The sequence below is a fragment of the Pelobates fuscus genome, chromosome 1, assembly GCF_036172605.1.
Source record: "Pelobates fuscus isolate aPelFus1 chromosome 1, aPelFus1.pri, whole genome shotgun sequence".
Taxonomy (NCBI): Eukaryota; Metazoa; Chordata; class Amphibia; order Anura; family Pelobatidae; genus Pelobates; species Pelobates fuscus.
In genome coordinates, this window is record NC_086317.1 from 378,602,317 (window position 1) to 378,622,169 (window position 19,853).

Below are 19,853 nucleotides of genomic sequence, written 5' to 3' on the forward strand. Positions count from 1 at the left end.
TTTTTACAAGTTTAAGTTTAAATTCGAGGTGTCCCTCTGTCTATGTCTGACTGATTAGAAAATGCATGGGTGGTTACATAGGTTGTCAGTGAGGATCTATGACAGAAAACTCCACTAGAGCAGAGGTACTAACAGAGTAAAAGCGACTATCGCTGTTTAAATAATGAATATTCAATGAGCGGTACTTATGGTATAAGGCATGATGTGAGGTGAAAGTCCAGCAAGAATGAGGGACATGCCTGCTAGTCCTCAATCTCCAGCCTATTCATCCGATACCCTTTTAGTTGCAAGATGCAGTCCCCGAGAGCTCCTGTCTCCTGAGACTAAAGGGGCATAGCCGCGGTTAAGTACATGGTGTCCGAGTTGTGATGGTGAATCTGTATTTTGCCAGTCAGTCGGCGCTGAACTGCTGGGTAGGGTGCCTCTGGTCTGCTTCGTGGTTGTTGCGACTTAACTTGGGAACGGGTGCTTGTCGTGGGGCAGGCTCTGCGTCGTTGCTTGAACATTTACAAGTTTTTGTTTTTTTTGCTGCCCACATAAACTTAAACCTTGTTTATTTGCCTTTGAGTTTGACATGCTTGTTGTGCACTGTAAAACTGTATATATGAAAGCGTTATGCACACGTAGAAAGCAAACTATGAAATTGTGCAAAAACAGTAAAAGCTATTTTGTGTGATTTTTTTTTTTTGCTTTCACATTTGCCTTTATTATAAATGTATAGTTTAAAAATGAAGGAGACGGTGTTAAGGATTAAAAAAAAAGTTACTTTTTTGTTGTTTGTTTGTTTGTGTGGGTCATTGTGTAGTGATGTTTCAGACTAGTTGAGATAAAATCGTGGTCAGCAGTAATTTTTGAGAATTCGTAGGAGACAGTGATGAATTATTGCATTTGAAAGCAGTTTTTCTGTATAATCAAAATATATGGCTTATAGTTCTGCAATACTGTGAGTTCCATTACCAAGAATTAATTCAAATAAGAAGACTTACCAATTTTAGTAAACTCCTCTCTGAGCTCCTCCATTTCTTCCTCTGTAATGGGTGCCTTTGATGCCATCTTTTTCTGCTATTTTATGCACCCCTGAATGAAATACACAATGTAACACATATGTATATCGTTATTTATTGTAATTTATTATTCATTATTTGGATTGTCTGTTCGTTTCTTTTTTTTTTTTTTTTTTTTTTTTTTTTTATGTTGTGCAGAGTGCATTTTTTTTTTTTTTTTTTTTTTTTTTTTTTATTATTTCAGTTTTGTAAATGGTACAATAACAATTCGTAGGCATAGTGGTTCATTCAGTCAACATGACAGGGTATCAAATATTTTCATTTGTGTACTGTACATTTCAGCGTCTTATATATACTATGGTCAAACATTTGTAAGGTGTTGTCTGCGAACGGCCTGAACTTCGTGGTTCAGTTATCAGATGGAGTGTTTTCGTAGGTACTGAATCCATGGGTCCCATATATGTGTGTATTCCTGGTATTGGTGTGTTAATGAGTAGCATGTTTCTTCCAGATTTCTAATAGTTTCTACCTTTTGTAACCATTCCCGTGTAGTGGGTGTCTGTGGTTGTTTCCAGAGGGCCGGGATGAGTTGGTTGGCTGCTGTGATGAGATGTATCAAAAGTGTTTTCTCGTGTTTATACATTTCTAGGGGTGGTAGGAGAAAGATGTATGTGTCTGGATGTAGGGGGATGTTCATCCTGAAGATCTTGTACAGTGCCCCTGAGATACGCGTCCAGTATTTGCGGATCTCAGGACAGGTCCACCATATGTGCGCGGTTGTGCTCTTGGTTTGCTGGCATCTCCAACATCTGTCTACAGTTGTGGGAAAAAGATGGTGAAGTTTTGACGGTGTATAGTGCCATCTGGCTATCCGTTTGTAGTTACTTTCCTGTGCCATCGTATTTCTAGAAGTTTTGTGTATTTGTCTGAAAATCTGTTTCCATTTGTTTTTGGGTATCTCTATCTGTAGTTCCCTTTCCCAAGTGGTGGTAAACGTTGGTAGATTGTGGGTAGTTGTTGCTTGGATAATAGTGTACATTAGTGTGATGTGTTTCTTTTTGATATCCTGACTGGAGCAATGGTGTTCAAATGGTGTTTGTGACCTGCTCTGTCTCTGTGTTAGTGGTCCTGAGTGTACGAAGTGCTTTAGTTGGTTGTAATGGAACTTTTGTATCACAGTTGGGGATTCGATTAGGTCCTGTATTGGTTTGATCTGCTGTTCCCCAGATTCCTCTAGAATGTCTTGCAACGAGAGGTATGTGCTCGTGCAAAAGGGTTTTAGAGCCTTACCATCTGCCCCTGGTTGGAAGAGTGGGTTATGTGAGATCGGGTAGAGTGGGGACGGATAAGGTGAGATAAGTTCGTTTGGCTTGAGGGTCTCCCAAATGCGCAAGGTGGGTGTAATCGTGGGATGCGGGCCCTGTATCAGTAGAGGTTGTCCTGTTTTGTGCCATGGTATTGTGTATATGGGTGCTCGGAAGAAAGTGCCTTCGATGGTTACCCATTGTTTCATAGTGTTAGTGCTTGACCAATCATAGAGTCTGGTCAGGTGGACCGCTTTATAGTATCTGCCTATATCGGATAGGCCTAGGCCCCCCTCATCTTTTGGGCGTGTGAGTAGTGTATGCGCTAAACGGGGGCTTTTGTGCGACCAGATGAAGATCGTGAATAATTTGCGTATTGTGCTGAACCATGCCTTTGGTATCGTTATGGGGAGTACCTGAAGCATGTACAGGATCCTGGGCAGGACATTCATTTTTAGAATGTTTAGCCTGCAGAACCACCCAAATTGTGGCTTATTCCAGGCTATAAGATCTGATTGGATTGCTTTTTGTAGGTTTGGGAAGTTGCTGTCAAATAGGCGTGCTGTATCTCTGGTGATGTGTATTCCTAGATATTTTATACTATGTGGGGCCCACTCAAATTGATATTCACGTTTCAGTACTGTTGCGGTGTTTGCATGTACGTTTATTGGAAGGATTTCACATTTAGTGAGATTTGCCTTGAAGTTAGAAATGTAACTGTATTTATTCATTTCTTCCATCAGGTGTGGTAGTGATTCTAGCGGGTGTGAGATTGAGAAGAGCATATCGTCCGCAAATGCGGCTATTTTATGGTCTTGTTGACCCGCATTAATGCCTCTAATGTTGATGTTATCCCGTATACCTTGGAGGAATGGCTCTAAGACAATAACAAAGAGGAGAGGGGAGAGGGGGCACCCCTGCCTAGTGCCATTGGAGATTGGCACGCTATCTGATAACTGTCCATTAACTCTAATGTTGGCTGTGGGATTTGAATAGATTGCTTTAATCCATTTTTGCCAGTTAGGGCCAAAGCCCAAGTATTGGAGCGTGTGTAGCATTAGGGCCCAATCCACTCTGTCAAATGCTTTTTCCGCATCTATGGACAAGAGTAGACTGGATTCTTCCGAGCGCGCGGCTTGGTGTATTAAGTTTATGATTTTCGTGGTATTATTTTTTGCTTCCCTACCGGGTACGAAGCCTGATTGATCTGCATTTATTATTCCCGGTAGTAGGGGGCGGAGCCTGTTGGCCAGGATTTTAGTAAAGAGTTTGAGATCTACATTTATCAAGGAGATCGGTCTATAACTACCGCATTGGGATAAGTCTTTGCCTGATTTCGGGATAAGTGTGATTGTAGCATTTAACGCTTGAGGGGGAAGTGAGGTGCCTTGAAGAAGGGAATTAAAAGATTTTGTAAAATGTGGGATGAGGGTGGTGGCGTATGTTTTATAATATTTCGTTGTAAACCCGTCAGGGCCTGGGCTTTTCCCTATCGGGAGGTTTTTAATTGTGTTTCGGCATTCTTCCGTTGTGATTGGGTATTCTAGAGTTTCGCTCAAATTGGTCGGTAGTGTAGTATGTATTCTGTTCTCGAGGAAGCTCTGAATGTCCCGGGTCGATGGGGGTGTTTGTCTTAGGTTGTATAGGGAATGATAGTATTCCTGAAATGCTTTGGCTATGTCTGTTACAAGGTGGGAGATGTTCCCCTTTTTATCCCTTATGCACGGTATGAAAGTGTTTTCTCTCTGTTTTTTGAGTGCATTGGCTAATAAACGCCCACTTTTCCCTCCTTGTGCATAGTAGAGACTACGTGTCTTTGCTATTGCGTATTTTGTGCGGACATTCAGGATTGTGTTGAGTTCTGTTCGTTTCTCTAAAAGTCTTTTGTATAGGGGTAGTGTGTCGTTTCGGGCGTGAGCTTCTTCTAGTTCTCTGATGTCTTTTGTTAGTTGTGTCACTTGTGTCTCACGTTGTTTTTTGTGTCTGGATGCTATTTGTATAATTGTTCCTCTAATAGTACTTTTGTGTGCTTCCCATACGATGGGGTGTGGTGTTTCCGCTCTAGTGTTTGTTTCAAAGTAATGAACCAAATGTTCATCTATTTGAGTCCGTATTACTTGATCGTTAAGTAGGTTGTCGTTTAGTTTCCATTGAGCCCTAGTGAGGTGTAGGGTGGGTATTGTCATCGACATGGACAGTGGGGCGTGGTCCGACCATGTTATAGGGGCATATTCGCAAGTCTTGATAAGGTTCAGGAATCTATGTGGGGTAAAGAGCATATCTATTCTTGAGTATGTTTTCGATGAGTGTGAGTAAAATGAGTAGTTTCTGCTATTAGGGTGGAGTACCCGCCAGGTGTCATATAGTTGGTGTGTGTCTAGGAGTTTTTGCACTTGGTTTCTCGTTGAAGTCTGATAGGATCGGGCTTGAGAGGTGGTATCCAGTATCCCATCTAGTGAGACATTAAGGTCCCCACCCAATATTAGTAGACCCTCTGAGAATGTTTCTAACTTGTGAAGTATTTTGCGTAGAGTGGGGGCTTGTTTCCTGTTTGGGAGGTACACATTAGCTAGGGTTGTGGTAGTATTTCCTATTCGTCCTTTTAGGAAAATGTATCTGCCTCCCTCATCTGAGAAATGTTCTTTGTACGTGAAGGGTAGTCGTGAGGAGAGTAGGATCGCAACTCCCCTTGATTTTGAGCCACTATAGTTACTGAAGTAACCATTGGTGTAGGGTTTCGATCTGAGAGTGGGGGCTGAGTCTTTACGGAAGTGTGTTTCTTGTATATAAATGATGTCTGCTTTTTGCCTGTGGTAGTCTGCCAGTGCTTTGTGTCTTTTCTCGGGTGTGTTGAGGCCCTTAGTGTTGTGTGTAAGTATTTTTATGGTTGTCATTGTTTTGCTGTAGGACTTGTTGCGTAATCCTTATGACATTTGTGTGGGCTTGTAGTGTAGACTGATTTAATTAGAGTGTGTGTTCTGTGTGTTTAGCCTTATGTTCAGCAAGTTCGCACAGACACCTACAGTACACAGCTGTACAGTTATTAAGTTTGTTAAACAATAAATATAAAACAGTAGTTAAAACAATATGATTTAAAACAGTAATCACATATGAAACCAGAGACCGTCTGTAGTTCCCTTCTGGTGTTCCTGTGGGTTGTCGGTCAACTATTTACAATGGTATGATACAAGTGAGTATCTAGGAGAGCGGTGCTTCTTACTTCGGAAGGGTGGCACTCTCCTGTGGGTGGAATTCACTGGTGTCTGCCCCTGAGATGACCCTGTATCTGCAGTGGGCTATGTTGGATGACACAGTGTTTCGTGTCGAGGGTGGTGCGTCTGCGTTAGTGTATAGTTTAAATATTGAATGGTTGTCGTCTATCAGTGAGATGGTTTCGTGTTGTGTAAGGTTTCTGTTAATTTCTATTTTTTGTAGTAGTGTTAGTAGTTGGTCGGGTGGAGCTTGCGGGCGAGGTCGCTTATTCCGTTTGTCTGTGTGGAGGAGGATATTTGCGTGGGATAGCGTGGGTGTAGTGGGGAGTGGGGAGCGTGTGGTTATCTGTGTGTTTGTTGTGCAATCCCAGATGGACTGTGAGCTGTACGATTGTAGGTGGTTGTCTTGCGTAGTTATTTGTGTTCTCGTCTTTGTGTGGGCCTAGCGTCTCTTTAGGGTCTAGTTTAGTAGTGTCTCTGTTTTGTGTGTCTGAGTATCGTCTTTGAGGGTCGACCTAGAACAGCTGAATGTCTCGTGGTTTTGGTTCAGAGTGTATAGGTCGCGTGTAACATCTGAGTCATACTGCTCAAATAAGTATGGTCTTACTTAATCTTGTGCATTAGACCCAGTATGGTGCTACAGCCTAAATATCTTTGACTTATGCAAGGAGACAGTATATAAATTATAAAAATCATACGACCTGTGCAGGAGCCTCACTCAATTTATCTTTCAGCAATGTTTTTTATGGTTTTTTTTTTTTTTTTTTATGTTTTTGTTGTGTTCAGTCTCTGAGTCCCATTTTCAAGTTTTTTCGGCTCTAACGTCCCGTTCTGTATTTGTTGCTTGCTATGGGGAATTGCGTGTCCCTTGGCTTATATCAACAATTTTAGGACTGTCTCTCTGGGTGTAGTCGTGAGGTCTTGGCGTGAGTGCTGTACGTTGTGATATTCTCTATTAGTCCCATCTATTTGTGTCCTGTGAGTTGCTTGTAGTCCATCTGGGAGTTTCACAGATGCGTTGCTTATTCATCCCTGGGTCTTCTGGTTCGTCTGTCGTCCCTCTGTGGAAGGCCATTCTGTCCCATTCTTTGCCTCTTTGATGGTGTATGCCAATTGTGGCCGTATGGTTGTGCGTCAAGCGTGACCGCCGGGTCCGGGGCATACCAGTTTGCTATGCTGACTTTTGTCAGGTTCAGGGCTTCGGTGAAAGGGATGACGTCCTGGTATGTGGCGATCGTGTAAGTCGACCCTTTCAAGCCTACAATCAAGGCGAAGGGGAATCCCCATCTGTAGCGTATGTTACGTGCTCTTAATTGGTCCGTGATCGGTCGTAGCGCTCTTCTTGCCTGGAGGGTATGCCAGGATAAGTCGGGGTATATCTGGATTTCGTGTCCCTGGTACAATAGCGGTGAGGACGTGTCCCTTAGTGCCTTTAGAATATCCTCCTTTAGGGTATAGTAGTGAATGCGGCATATCACGTCACGTGGTGTCTCGCCCGTGCTATTTTTGGGTCGTAGGGATCTATGTGCCCTATCTAGTATCACTGGGGCGTCTGGGGAGCGGTTTAGAATTAGGTTGAATAAGATGGGTAGCTGTACCTTTAAATTTTCTTTTTCTGTCTCAGGCATCCCCCTAATGCGTAAATTGTTCCTCCTGCCCCTATTATCTATATCATCTAGGGACCTCTGTAGCATGGTCAGATGTCTTTCTTGGATGGTAAGTGCCTGGGTGAGATCCTGTATTTGTGTCTGACATGAGCCCCTGTCATCTTCCAGGTCCTGCACCCTTCTGCCTACCTGTTTGATTTCTGAGCTCAGGCCCTCCATTTTGAGTTGGAAGGTATTCTCTAGTTTTCCTAGCATTTGTGCTAGGTCTAGTCTGGATGGCAGGCTTTTCAGGATGTCCTTGATGTCTATATCCACAGATGAGATTTCAGACTGAGCAGGGCTTGGTGGCTCGGAGTCTGTGTGGGTTGCCGCCGGCGCCATGTTGGATTCCCCTGTGTCTCCCACGCGGTCGGCGTATTCTTTAAACAGACGGGTAACCGAGCCCGGTTTACCCGCTGGCGGTTTCCCCTGTTGTTGGTGAGGGGTTTGCTGCTTCCTATTGTTCCCCATCTCAGTTGTATTCCTCCGTTTGGTTCCGATCTCTGCCCGTTTTGCTCGGAGCCTGTTTAGTGTGCGGCCATTCCGGTCGGCTGCAAGCCACGCCCCCCCTGTCTGTTCGTTTCTGTGATGGTCTTTACATTCAGTTCTATAATTATGCCATTATCTGGCATCACATTCTATATTTTTAATCCATTATTTAAACGACTATGTGAAATTGTTTATAGGAATTTGTAAAGATGGAGAGCAGACTAGGCTTTCATCAAAACCATATCCACTGAACCCATGGGCTCCCAGAGTCCCAGGGGGCCCAGATAAGTTGTGAGACTTTTCTTAAACTGTTTGACAAATTAGTCTGGGAGAACACCAATGCACTCCAGGCACCATAATCACTACAGAGAGCTTAATCGTAATTAATTGTACATAGTTTAACTGTTCATGTCAAGGTAATACAGAAATTTATGATAATTTCGGGTTCCTTTACAGTATACGATTTCTGATCATTGTCTATACCTTTGCATTGCCCCATACATTTCTGATCAATTTCTATACTATTACAGTGTATAATCCACTTTTGTCTATACACTTACAGTATGCAATCCATAAGTAGAAGGAGTTCTTTTATTTTATATATTATAGTATTTTATAGTAAGATAACTTATTTACAGTTATATAAATTTTAATAATTATGGTACTTCTCTAAAACGAGGACAAACTTGCCAATAGCACATGATTATGCTTTCATTATTACCATAAAAAAATAAATGGGATTCCAGATTTAAAGTGGCTGAGGGGGAAATGGGTTTGTCTATGAAGGCTTCTGCAGTCTCGTGTTGTAGGATATTCCATAGACATCAGTGTTGTACTCTCACACATGCACTAGATCAAGATGCCGATGACTGCGACGGACAGATTCAAGTAAGTGTAACCTACCTTCCCCTGCACTCCAAGGCCACCGCACAACAAGCATTAATGTTGCCATTGGGAATCTTTCCAACATATGCAAAGAACCTCGAAGGTGACAGAGTCGCTATAACAATTTGTTTTAAATATTTGCTGACAATTAGACATGAAAGTGATATGAAAGTGCTGTCAACTTTGATTAACCCTTCAAAAAGTGTCCTTGGAAATATTGGCAAATGTCAAGTTTTTGAATAATGTTCAAAACATTAAACTAAACCAACTAAAATTGTTTCCATGTGACCTTGAAACTAAAATTCTATTTCCATGTGACCTTGAGGTGCAGGACCTCACTATATATGTTACAATAGGACCCTCAATATATAGGTTCTACGTCTGAGAATATTCCCTGTGGCACCATGCCGGTGCAAGCATTTTTGGCGCCCTAGCTTCACCCAATCATGCAGACTAACACACACGCTGGCTCAAGTAGATACACACTGACCATGCAAACTGACACACACGCACTAACCCATGTAGACTGACGCACACAGACTCATATACACTCACTGATCCATGCAGACACATACATACAGACACACTGACCCATGCAGACACACACACATATAGAAATACACACTGACCCATGCAGACACACACATATAGACACACTGACCCATACAAACTGACACACACACACTGACCATGCAAACTGACACACACTCACTAACCCATGTAGACTGACACACACTGACCCATACGTACACACTGATCCATGCAGACACATACACACAGACACACTGACTATTGCAGACACACACATATAGACACACTGACCCATGCAGGCACACACATTGACCCATGCAGACACACAGTGGCCCATGCAGACACACAGTGGCCCATGCAGACACACACTGACCCATACAGACACACACTGACCCACACAAACAAACAATGACCCATACAGACACACACTGACCCATACAGACATTACATACGACATACACACACACTGACCCCTACAGACTGACATACATAAATATACTGACTGAAGCAGACTAACACACATTCTCTGACATACCTTACCTTTATTGCTATTCATTGCCTCCGCCTGGCTTCCCATCACATCCTTTCTCAGCATATTTCCTGTTCCTGTTATTCTCCCGTCCACTTCTCTCTACATACAGGGGGAGGGGCGGAAGCGAGGCATTAAATCACCTTCGCGCTGCCCCCGCTGCCGCAATGGATGCCTGGGAGGGACCTGTCTCTAAAGGTTGTTGAGTATGCCGCCGGACAACAATATAAGTGCTTCCGAGCGCCCAGTACAATGGCCAGTGGCATACTCAGAATAATCTAAGTTGATGGAGGGGGGGCCGCGGCACAAACATAAAGCCAGGGCCCGGCTGCCCTCCTTAAACAGCGCCCTAGGCAGCCGCCTAGTTGGCCTAGGACAACTTCAGTTTAATGTAATTGTTCTGGTGATTATAGTCAGTGCCTGCAGGCTTTTTAATGTAAAAACTGCCTTTTCAGAGGAAAGGCAGTGTTTACATTACACCCTAGGAACACTTCTCAGTCGGCCACTAGAGGTGCTTCCTGGGGCAGTGCTGCACACACTGCCATTAAACGTTTCCATGCTCTAGATGAAGATACTGAACTTTCTCCATAGAGGTGCATTGAATCAATACATCTCTAAGAGGAATGCTGATTGGCTACTGCACGTTGGCCCCACCCCGCCTCATTGACTGAGATCATCAGAATTGACAATCTCAGCCAATCAAATGCTTTCCTATTGTGATTGGCTGAGATAATCAATTCTGATGATGTCATGAAGGATGGTGATCGAGGGTGGGGCCACCTCCGGCAGAAACGAACGGAGCTGGAAAAAAGTAAGTTTTATTACTTATTTAAGGGTAGCAAGGGTGGGTCAGGGACCCTACATGTGTTTTTAACACTATAGGGTCAGGGATATGTTTGTATTCCTGACCCTATAGTGTTCCTATAATATGTGCCAATGCAGAGACGTTTTAAAAAATAACATAAGTCAGACCAAAGAATTTTCATCATCGCATTGTTCTCCCATTGGTTACCTTTGAAAACTGAAGTTTGGTACCCCTGGATTGCAAAATAACTATCACTTATTGAGGTGAATGGCAAAATAATTTATTTATTTATTTTTAGTAGAAATTGTGAATGAACCAACAAATATCAAAGAATACCCAAATATTGTATCCTTCAAATGCACTTGTGATATGATACAGTACATACTTTGTACACAATTAAATCAATTCTGTTATTAAATGATAGTTAGCAAATGCGTTATTGTGAAATGTTATTAGTATGCCAGAGTAACTTGATTTCAGCAGTTCCTTATTTTTTTTATCTATAATATGCTTGGTTGTTTTTATAGCACAAGAATGTGAAAGCTTGAGGAGCATGGTGTTTGATTATCTCTTGGACATAATTAAAAATCACATACTTTTAACACTTCCAAAATAGGAATTAATAGGGTGGGGGGCGGAGCTAGCAGCCGAACAAAACAGACGTGTTGCGTCTAGCTCTCTGCTTTATGAAAAGAAAACAGCGGTTTTGGAGTGGTAATTGGGCACGAACCTAGTTGAAAAAACCCTCACATGACGCAGATAGACATGGGTCAAAAACACAAAACCAAAGGCAGACAAAGGACCTACCTGCCATGATATCGGTGAGCTACTGTGGAGCTCGCAAAGGCCTCCATGGGACCAAATGGCGCTGAGCGAGGACGCATCGCACTACTCTTCAGAGGATTTGGAATTCGACCTGGGGGAAGGGGCTATGTGCAAACCCCCTACTAAACCCAAACTTCAACAACTCGACAAAGGGAGAACCAGTCACCGCTGCCCAGCTGCACAGTATGCTAGCGGAGCTCTGGGCTCACATCGCGGCAGACATGACAGGCATTAAAGATGCAGTTGCAGGCATCGTCTCTCGGATCACCTTGCTTGAGGCTACCTCAAGCATGCACAACTCTAGGCTTACCGCCATGGAGCTCAAACTGGATGCTATACAGCAACAACAACTGCCCACCAACTACAAGTTGGATGCCTTTGAGGATCAAACAAGGTGATATAACCTAAAGATAGGCGGTATCCCGGATTCTGTAGGCCTGTCAGCCTGGCTCACTTATTTCGACGCCTATTCCACGAGCTGTGACCACCGAAACAGGCCAAAGAGGTAAGACTGGACTGTCAGTTCAGACTGCCAAAGCCGAAGACGGCACCGAGGACCACTCAGGCAGACATCGTAGTCCGCTTCCAATCGCTACAAGATAAGACACTTCGGTTGGCGGCCGCCAGAGGCAAAAAACCCCTGCAATTTGAGGGATCGACACTAATGCTATTCCCAGACCTAACCAGAGGCACCATTGAGTGGTGCAGGGCCCTGCGACCACTATTGCTACTGCTCCGTAACAAAGGAGTACCATACTGCTGGGGACACCGAAAATGCTCACATTTCAATGCCTACCGAGCATGCAACTTTTCGGAACTGGAGTCGCACCTATGCGAGCTGGGCATTGCTGAGCCGAATAGACCCATCAGCGGTTGTGGAATTTACACCCCGAACAGCTCAACGTACGGCACCTCTACTTGGAAAAACCTGAAGGGCTGTGACATACCTAAGCCCTCATGTCGTCTGGAGGACCACCAAGTCTTAACTCAACAGTTCCTTTCGCATATAACCACACAGATGTTGATTACATATGTTTACTTAATTTCTATTTGATTATTTTCTATGTCTTAACTCTTGTTTTAATATGCAATAAGGCAACTTAAATATTACTCCCTGCTTATAACAGAGCCATTACTCATAGGCTGTTACACTCACTTGGAACACCCCCACCCCCCACCCCTCCTACACACTACAACAAATCCATAGCCTATAAGTGAGAAATATAGGGTGTGATAAATCCCTGCAGGGTTTCAGTACCACTCTCAACGAGCTACCAACATCAGTTATATCACTCACCTGAGAGGGACAAACTAATGAGCCAACTGTTTCTGTTTCTTATGTCTTACCCTACCTTCTAAAAACCCATTCCACATATTGTTCTACTGATGTTACTGTGAACGCATATTCAATCTGCCTAATTGCTATTTGTATATCATGTTATATGTAGAAGGAAAAAAAATCAAGAATTTAAAATGGGAATACATGTATTATTTCAGCTCAGTTTGGATATTTTTATCATAAAATTATGGCTCTGAATACATACTGGAATTTCAATTGTATTGTATGTCTGTGATTTCACAAATTACCGTGCAGCACATCAAATAACTCATCTTGATGTGAGCTGTAGTCCACAGAAGATCTAGTGTCACTATTCCAGAAATCTATTTAGTAAATAGTTAAACTAAAAATGAATTTGGGTATTGGGACAGAAAAGGAAAAGGTAAATTTGATGAATGGCTAAATAGTGGAATGTTTCCAACTTTAAAGGCTATTTTGGCCTTAGTCCTACAAAATCTGTCTTAAATCATCAAAATCTACTGTGTAAATATATCAACTTAAAGGCTGAGCTAGTGTGGCAATAAAATAAAACTACAGCTTACAAAAATCCCCACTCCTTGCTGCTCCAAGACCAGTTTCCTTAATTAATGTACCCCATATATATATATATATATATATATATAGAGAGAGAGAGAGAGAGAGAGAGAGAGAGAGAGAGAGAGAGAGAGAGAGAGAGAGAGAGAGAGAGAGAGAGAATGCCAAAGGTGGAAGACCTGAGTAAGAGAGGAAAACTCTTGAAAGCTTTTCTTTGAGATATCATGTAAGTCCAATAAAAAAGGTATCATTGCATACTGCAAGTACAAAACGTAAGATAAGCTCTATGGGATCAATTAATATAAACAATAAATTAAGCTGCAAACACTGAAAGTAAGGAATACCCCCAACACCTTACTGTAAAGAAGCAAAACAACACAAAACACAAAAATACAGGTTGTGCTGAATACTGTGTGTATTAAGTCCAATTATTTGGAAGATCCTGGCTTGGATTCGTCCAGGCTTCAGTTGGTGGTACGTATATGTAATAAAATTGAAAATAACCAATAATAGTGCAGATAGCCAGATACGTAGTGTAAGACACACTCACCCGTCTTTGCTCATCGGAATGCTATGTGACTTACCTCTAAGGAGCTACATATCCATCAGTGGGGATTATACCGCTGTACATTGTTTTACTCAGAGCTGGTCTTTGGCTCTAGCAAATGTGAGTGTGATCCCACATATCCTTGTTGTGTGTCCTACACTAAGTATCTGGCTACCTGCACTATTATTGGTTATTTTGGCATCTTGTCTACTGGACTAATACGGCTAATCCAATCTACACTATATATATGGTAGGGGTGCATTAAGGAAACTGGGCTTGGGGCAACAAGGAGGGTAAATTCAGTCCTGCTTGCATCCCATCTTTGCTATACTTGTGACAAAGATCTTTTTTATAGTAAATTAACCATTGCTGTCAGCCCTGACCTCTTGCTATCCGGACCATAAAAATTTTGCTCCCTGTCTGTATTGCAATATTAGATCTATCTAAACAGTAATACTAGCTGGGTTCACAGTGCCCTCATTGCTAACACCCTTTGTAAATGCTAATTAAAATTCTATCTGTCAGCTTTAAGTGCCTGCGGTGTTCAGTATTAAATATTAGTATAAGTGGTGTAGGCCCCTTCACATGGCCTGGCTTAAACCATAAAAACAATCACCTTTATTCCTCCTCCACCAAGAATCCAATACAGCAGGTAGAGCCCTCCACCATACCCAGTTTTGATCAGCCTGCCATATCATGAAGCCTGATTGGGCACTCCACAAAATGCATTTTTCTGCCCCAGAATCCAAAGGTGGGGATCAGTACAGCCTGACCACTGGTACATCCTAACCACTGGCATTGCAAAAGGTGATTTTAGCCTTGTACTGCATGTCAGTGCTCCAACATAGAAACCTATTTCACAAGTTCTTGCTCCAACATTCCCCCTCCCACCCCCAGGGTAATGTGGAACTAGACAGTGAGTTTTGTAACTAGGGAGAGATTTGCACACACTATGTGCTTCAACAGTTAGTAGTCCCATTTTGCAAGCATGTGTGGCCTACCACTGTATGGCTGAGCTGCTATCACTCCTAAATGTTTCCACTTTACAATGACAGCTTCTGTTTTTTAAAGCACAACTGCAACAAATCCTTAAATTAACAACTGAGTTGTTCGAAGAGGTGGCATCCCTTTATAAAGTAATTTTTAGGATTTAATGAGCTCTGTATTATTAAATATCTACTGTCAACATCTGCCTATAAAGCATGTATATGTATTTGTATGCACCTGTCAACAATGGATGTGGCCTCTGATTAGAAGAGTTGTTCATTTTTGTCTCTTGCTATGATTGGCATTGTCATTCCACGAGGCTTATACTGTCAATTTAAAAGGTTAAATATGTTAATAAGCGCAAAGGAACTGTTACTGTGACATTACCAGCAACTGCAATAACACTCCCATACAATATATTTATATAGTAAAGTTTTACAGGCCTCCCAATAGCCCTTATTTCTGCTGGACAGTACTTATGTTAGGAATTCACAAACAGAGGATACCACACTCACACATAGGAATCCAGGTGCTCATCAGGGCCAGGGTTAGCAAAACTCAGTTTAGTAGATACAATAAATTAGACCCAGGCTCTCAGGATTGCTACAGGAAGGCAGGTTTATTGTAACAAAAACTGCAACGCTTTGGCCTACACAGATGCCTTTATCAAGTTTGTGTAGGCTAAAACGTTGCAGTTTTTGTTACAATAAACTTGTATTCCTGCAGCAATCCTGAGTGCCTAATTTATTTTAATTAGTTATGTTAGGGTCCTGTCCTGCAAGTTCGACTTTTTTTTTTACTGGTGTCCCACTTTTAAAATAATTTTCTGTAGAAAGTGTGGCTCTCATGAATCACTAAATGTGCTTGATTTGCAGGCAGCCAGGTGTGCATTCATGCCAGGTAGGTATGCCTATTCTTCATGTGGACCCATTCCTTTGCGGGTAGGTCCATCCCTTTGTACAGCATCAGACGGGATTTGCATCACTTGCCCTCTACCTTTTATCACGCCTAACAATTTCCCTTTTTCACAGGATGCCGATTTTGAGGGTATGATGTAAGATGAAAAGAGGGTTCACTCATTCTCACATCTCTGACTGCTCTTGATATAACATGAGATGCACGGATTATTAACTTAATGAATCTACAATTATATCTATTTCTCCTTCCTGTTTGAATGGCAGTCTATAAACTCCTAAGCTCATTATGACTACGAAAAGTAGGGTGATGCTTCAGAAAATACATCTGACCAGTAGACAGCTTGGACACTTATCAGCAATTGTCTGTGGTTAGTCTATTTGCAGAACATAGAATTTCAGATTGAAATAAAATACAGTGAGCGCGTGGAATTTCCCAGTAAGGAAAATATGTGCACATCATGGTGTCATTTTAAATATAGTAATGTTAAAGTCCCCCAGCCTTGATGTTCCCCTTGTTATTTCATTGTCTGATGGGTAACGCCTATCTGGAGTGAGTTGTATCTTTAAAAAAAAAAAAAATACACCTTAAATCTTTTTTTCTTTGAATATTTGATTTCAGCCAGTACTGATGACTTGCAAATTACAATAGTGTTCATGCAGATACATACAATGTGTCCTAAGAGTAACTGTAATTAGAGATCTCCTGCCTTCTGATGTCCATAATTATGAAGCCACGTGTAGAGTAATTATAGGACAAAACGTTATACTGGAAAAACTCTCAATGGAAACTGATGGAATATCTCCAATTTTCCTTGAATAGATATGTGTATAACAGGGCTGTCCAAAAGGTAGATCTCAAGATCTTTTAAAATTACAGTTTCCATGATGCTTTACCATTCTAAAAGCATTACAAAGGTATACAAAGTATCAAGGGAGTTGTATAATTTATATCTTCAACAGATAGCTCTGCACTCTAACATCAACTTAATCCAAACCCCTGGTGCCTGGTAACACATTATGTAAATATTCAAACCACACCGGAACTCGGGGTCTTTGCTGTTGAAAATCTTTTTGTGTAGCTTAATGCCAAAACAGTCAAAGTTTCAGTTAAACATGTGAATGTTCATCAGGGCATAAAAATTTATGTCCTGATGACAGTTCACATGTTGAGCTGAAACGTTGTCTGTTGTGACATGAAGCTACAATAGAAACGGTATAGTTTTAATACCTATCTATATATCTATATATCTACATATTTATATGAGTACTATATAATAGAGATTCTCTGCAATATTTCATGATTTATAAGTATATATCATTAAAGGCATATAAAAAGCACACTAGTTAAGTTATCGAATCCATTGCATGTAATACTAAAGTATACAATATAGCCACGCCCAAAATTCAATGAATATAATTAGACTCAGTTTTATTAGCGTAATATTATATATGCTAGATGTATTTATTTTGACACAAATACTATAGTTTTATAAAGGGATTATTTACAAGGCATTGAGGGGAAATTAAGCAAAGGATAAATAAGTCCAATTCGATACAATGTTGATGTATTTAATTATATTGGAAAACATAATTTTTTATATTTAAGAATTGACTGACCAATTAAAGTCATTAAAATAATATTGAAAGAATTTACTTAGACCGTCTGGATACCAAATCCGGAGGTCTATAGTAAGTACTGGAGTAGGAAAGATGGGATTACCAAATTAATTAATGATAGGACCGTAAAGAGTTGAGACACAAATATCTATCCCTATTATAAGAGGAAAGATCAAGGACATTTCTTGTTATGGGGTCTGATACAGTGTGTTATGTACCGCTTAGTGACGTACCGTCACTTCTTAAAGGGCCAGACTTCCATATTAATGGCAGTGTGTCCAGGCAGTTTTTACAATGATTGTGTTACAATTACTATTTGTAAACTTAGCTCTGAATGTAATGTTAATTAAAGTCTGATTACTGGGACAATCTGACTTCATAATCATAACATCTAAGAATTGATGTGTGTAGTCTGATTATTAAATGTGATAGGTTTGAGGGACAGATACAGCAGCTACTAACTATGACACAACTTAAGTTTAAGAGCTTTACAACTAAGTCTGCTCCCAGCCTAAAGACCAGTGTTTCTAGTCAATACTTTACTTAGCAACTTGGAGCTAAGCTTATCTGCTGTCTGTAGCTATCAGAATTGACCTTCCATGATTAAAGTCTAATATCTGTAGCTTTCTTAAGACAAATCTATAAAGTACCCCATTGACCAAGATAGTTTGAGGTGAGCCATTGTGGCGAGATTATTTACCCAATTCGGGTATTTGACCACTCATTTTGTTATTTTTGCTAAAGACTCTTTACGGTCCTATCATTAATTAATTTGGTAATCCCATCTTTCCTACTCCAGTACTTACTATAGACCTCCGGATTTGGTATCCAGACGGTCTAAGTAAATTCTTTCACTATTCTCTATTTAGGGGTTAAGCCCCAGGACACTTCTGGAGTGTCCAAACCAGGTGAATCTCTGCCAGTGTTGAGGAGTTCCATCAGTTGGACCCACCAACAAGGGCAGGGATACATTTCGTTATTAAAATAATATTGTTAGTTTTTTAGTTTTGTTTACTTTTGAAGATTATAATTTAATAATCTTCTAAATAGAACTCAAGTGCTGGATTCTAATACCTGAGATACATTTAATCAATGCTTTTAAATTCTCTACTTTGCATTACACTTCATTATAAATTGGGTATTTCATTATCTCTAGAACAGAATACAACTCCAAATTAGCTGATGTTGAAATATTCCCCCTTTCTTATTCATAGTAAGAGAAGGGTGGAGACTCACCTAAGCATCAAGTCATTCTAGAACATTCTCTCCTTTTCTCAAGTAGATTCTACCTACTGCAAGAGGAACGAAGTACAACATTTCGACATATGTATATCTCCAGTTCCTCTCATGTTCTGTCTAGCTAGTCTAATAAAATCTTAATGAAATCTTATCTCACTATAATGACATCAGAATCAGAAATTTGATAAATTTGATAAAATTTGATAAAATAGACATGCTTTAGATTACATGCACATTTGGCAAAGAACAATCTAAGCGGTTGAGATAAAGTGCTAAAAACAAAATGACTCTCTGTTTTTTAAATTATAAATTGGAAGCAACGTCCACTCATGATAGAGAAAACTCCTGATTTCCAGAAGAATCCTCTTGATTTAGAGATTCTAAGGAGACAATATCATACAGTAGTTCAGCTCATACCATGTTTAACAGTAATTCTTTCTACACAATCTAAATAGAAATACATTCAGTGTTGGAGATTTCTTGTTTTGTACCAATCTTTGGAGAACCCTTAGCAAATTAACATTAACTCAATCAGATAACTGCTCACTTACTGATGCTGCTCTGTTAGCTGACCACAGGCTTCCTGTGCAACTGCAGAGTCGTATGGTTTCCTGCATTAAAAAGCTACAAATTGGCAGTTTCAAATTTATAAAAAATTATGACTTCCAACCCATTAAATAGGCATCCCAACAAAGCCCTTGAGCCGCAGGTACATGGATACTGGATTTAAATGACTCTCCCAGCATGCTGGTAAATATGCCTTACCTTAAGTAATCTGTAGAATGGAAGAGGCAGAAAGCAGAAGGCTATCTTGAAAATGTGCTTGTGTGATCTGAGAAGCAAGTTAAACTTTATTTTGTGGTTTAAAGAAGGAAGTGACTTGAAGCGACACGATTTTTAAAAAAAAAAAAATCATATGTATGTCTTTATAAGGAAATTTACTCATTTCAAACCTTCCCCTATTTCTAACGCCACCTGATTAGTCAAAGAAATGGTAACACCATCACCACTTCCTCACCAGTTCCCCTAATGTTTTGCAACTGGCTAAAGTCTAAAAACAAGGTGACAGCAGTATAGAGTTACCATACACCCATAAGTTTTAGAACATCTATACTACCCGATAACCAACTGGCTTTACACTTTTGAGGTGCCATAATCATGAATCTTGTATGTGCTTCATAGTGTGACGGCTTTTGGTGTATTTCATGTGTAGTCTATCCTGATTCCGTTTGCTAAAGCAATTTTTAAATTCATGGGATTTTTATAGACCCGTGAGGTGACATCATTTTGTGCCTACAAGTAGTTTGTTGGATTGAAAACTATAAAAACAAAGGAGCATATAGTCAACACCACTTGTAATATCATTTAACCAGTAAAAAAGGGAGGTGACATAATTTTGTGCCTACAAGTAGTTTGTTGGATTGAAAACTATAAAAACAAAGG

General features: G+C 40.7%; 1 protein-coding gene across 2 annotated transcripts in view; it reads right to left on the reverse strand.

Moving 5' to 3' along the window:
• Positions 1 to 19,281, reverse strand: part of LCP1 (lymphocyte cytosolic protein 1) — a 55,872-nt gene extending 36,591 nt beyond the window's left edge. Inside the window, exons 1-3 of one of the 2 annotated variants that reach the window (XM_063426000.1) lie at positions 19,176 to 19,281; positions 18,962 to 19,021; positions 987 to 1,077 (exon numbers count right to left, since the gene is read on the reverse strand). In XM_063426000.1, coding sequence (XP_063282070.1) covers positions 987 to 1,053 — 67 coding nt within the window. In that variant the 5' untranslated portion in view covers positions 1,054 to 1,077; positions 18,962 to 19,021; positions 19,176 to 19,281. The remainder of the gene's footprint in view (positions 1 to 986; positions 1,078 to 18,961; positions 19,022 to 19,175) is intronic. The other variant, XM_063425999.1, reaches the window with a different exon arrangement.
• Positions 19,282 to 19,853: the final 572 nt, after the last annotated feature.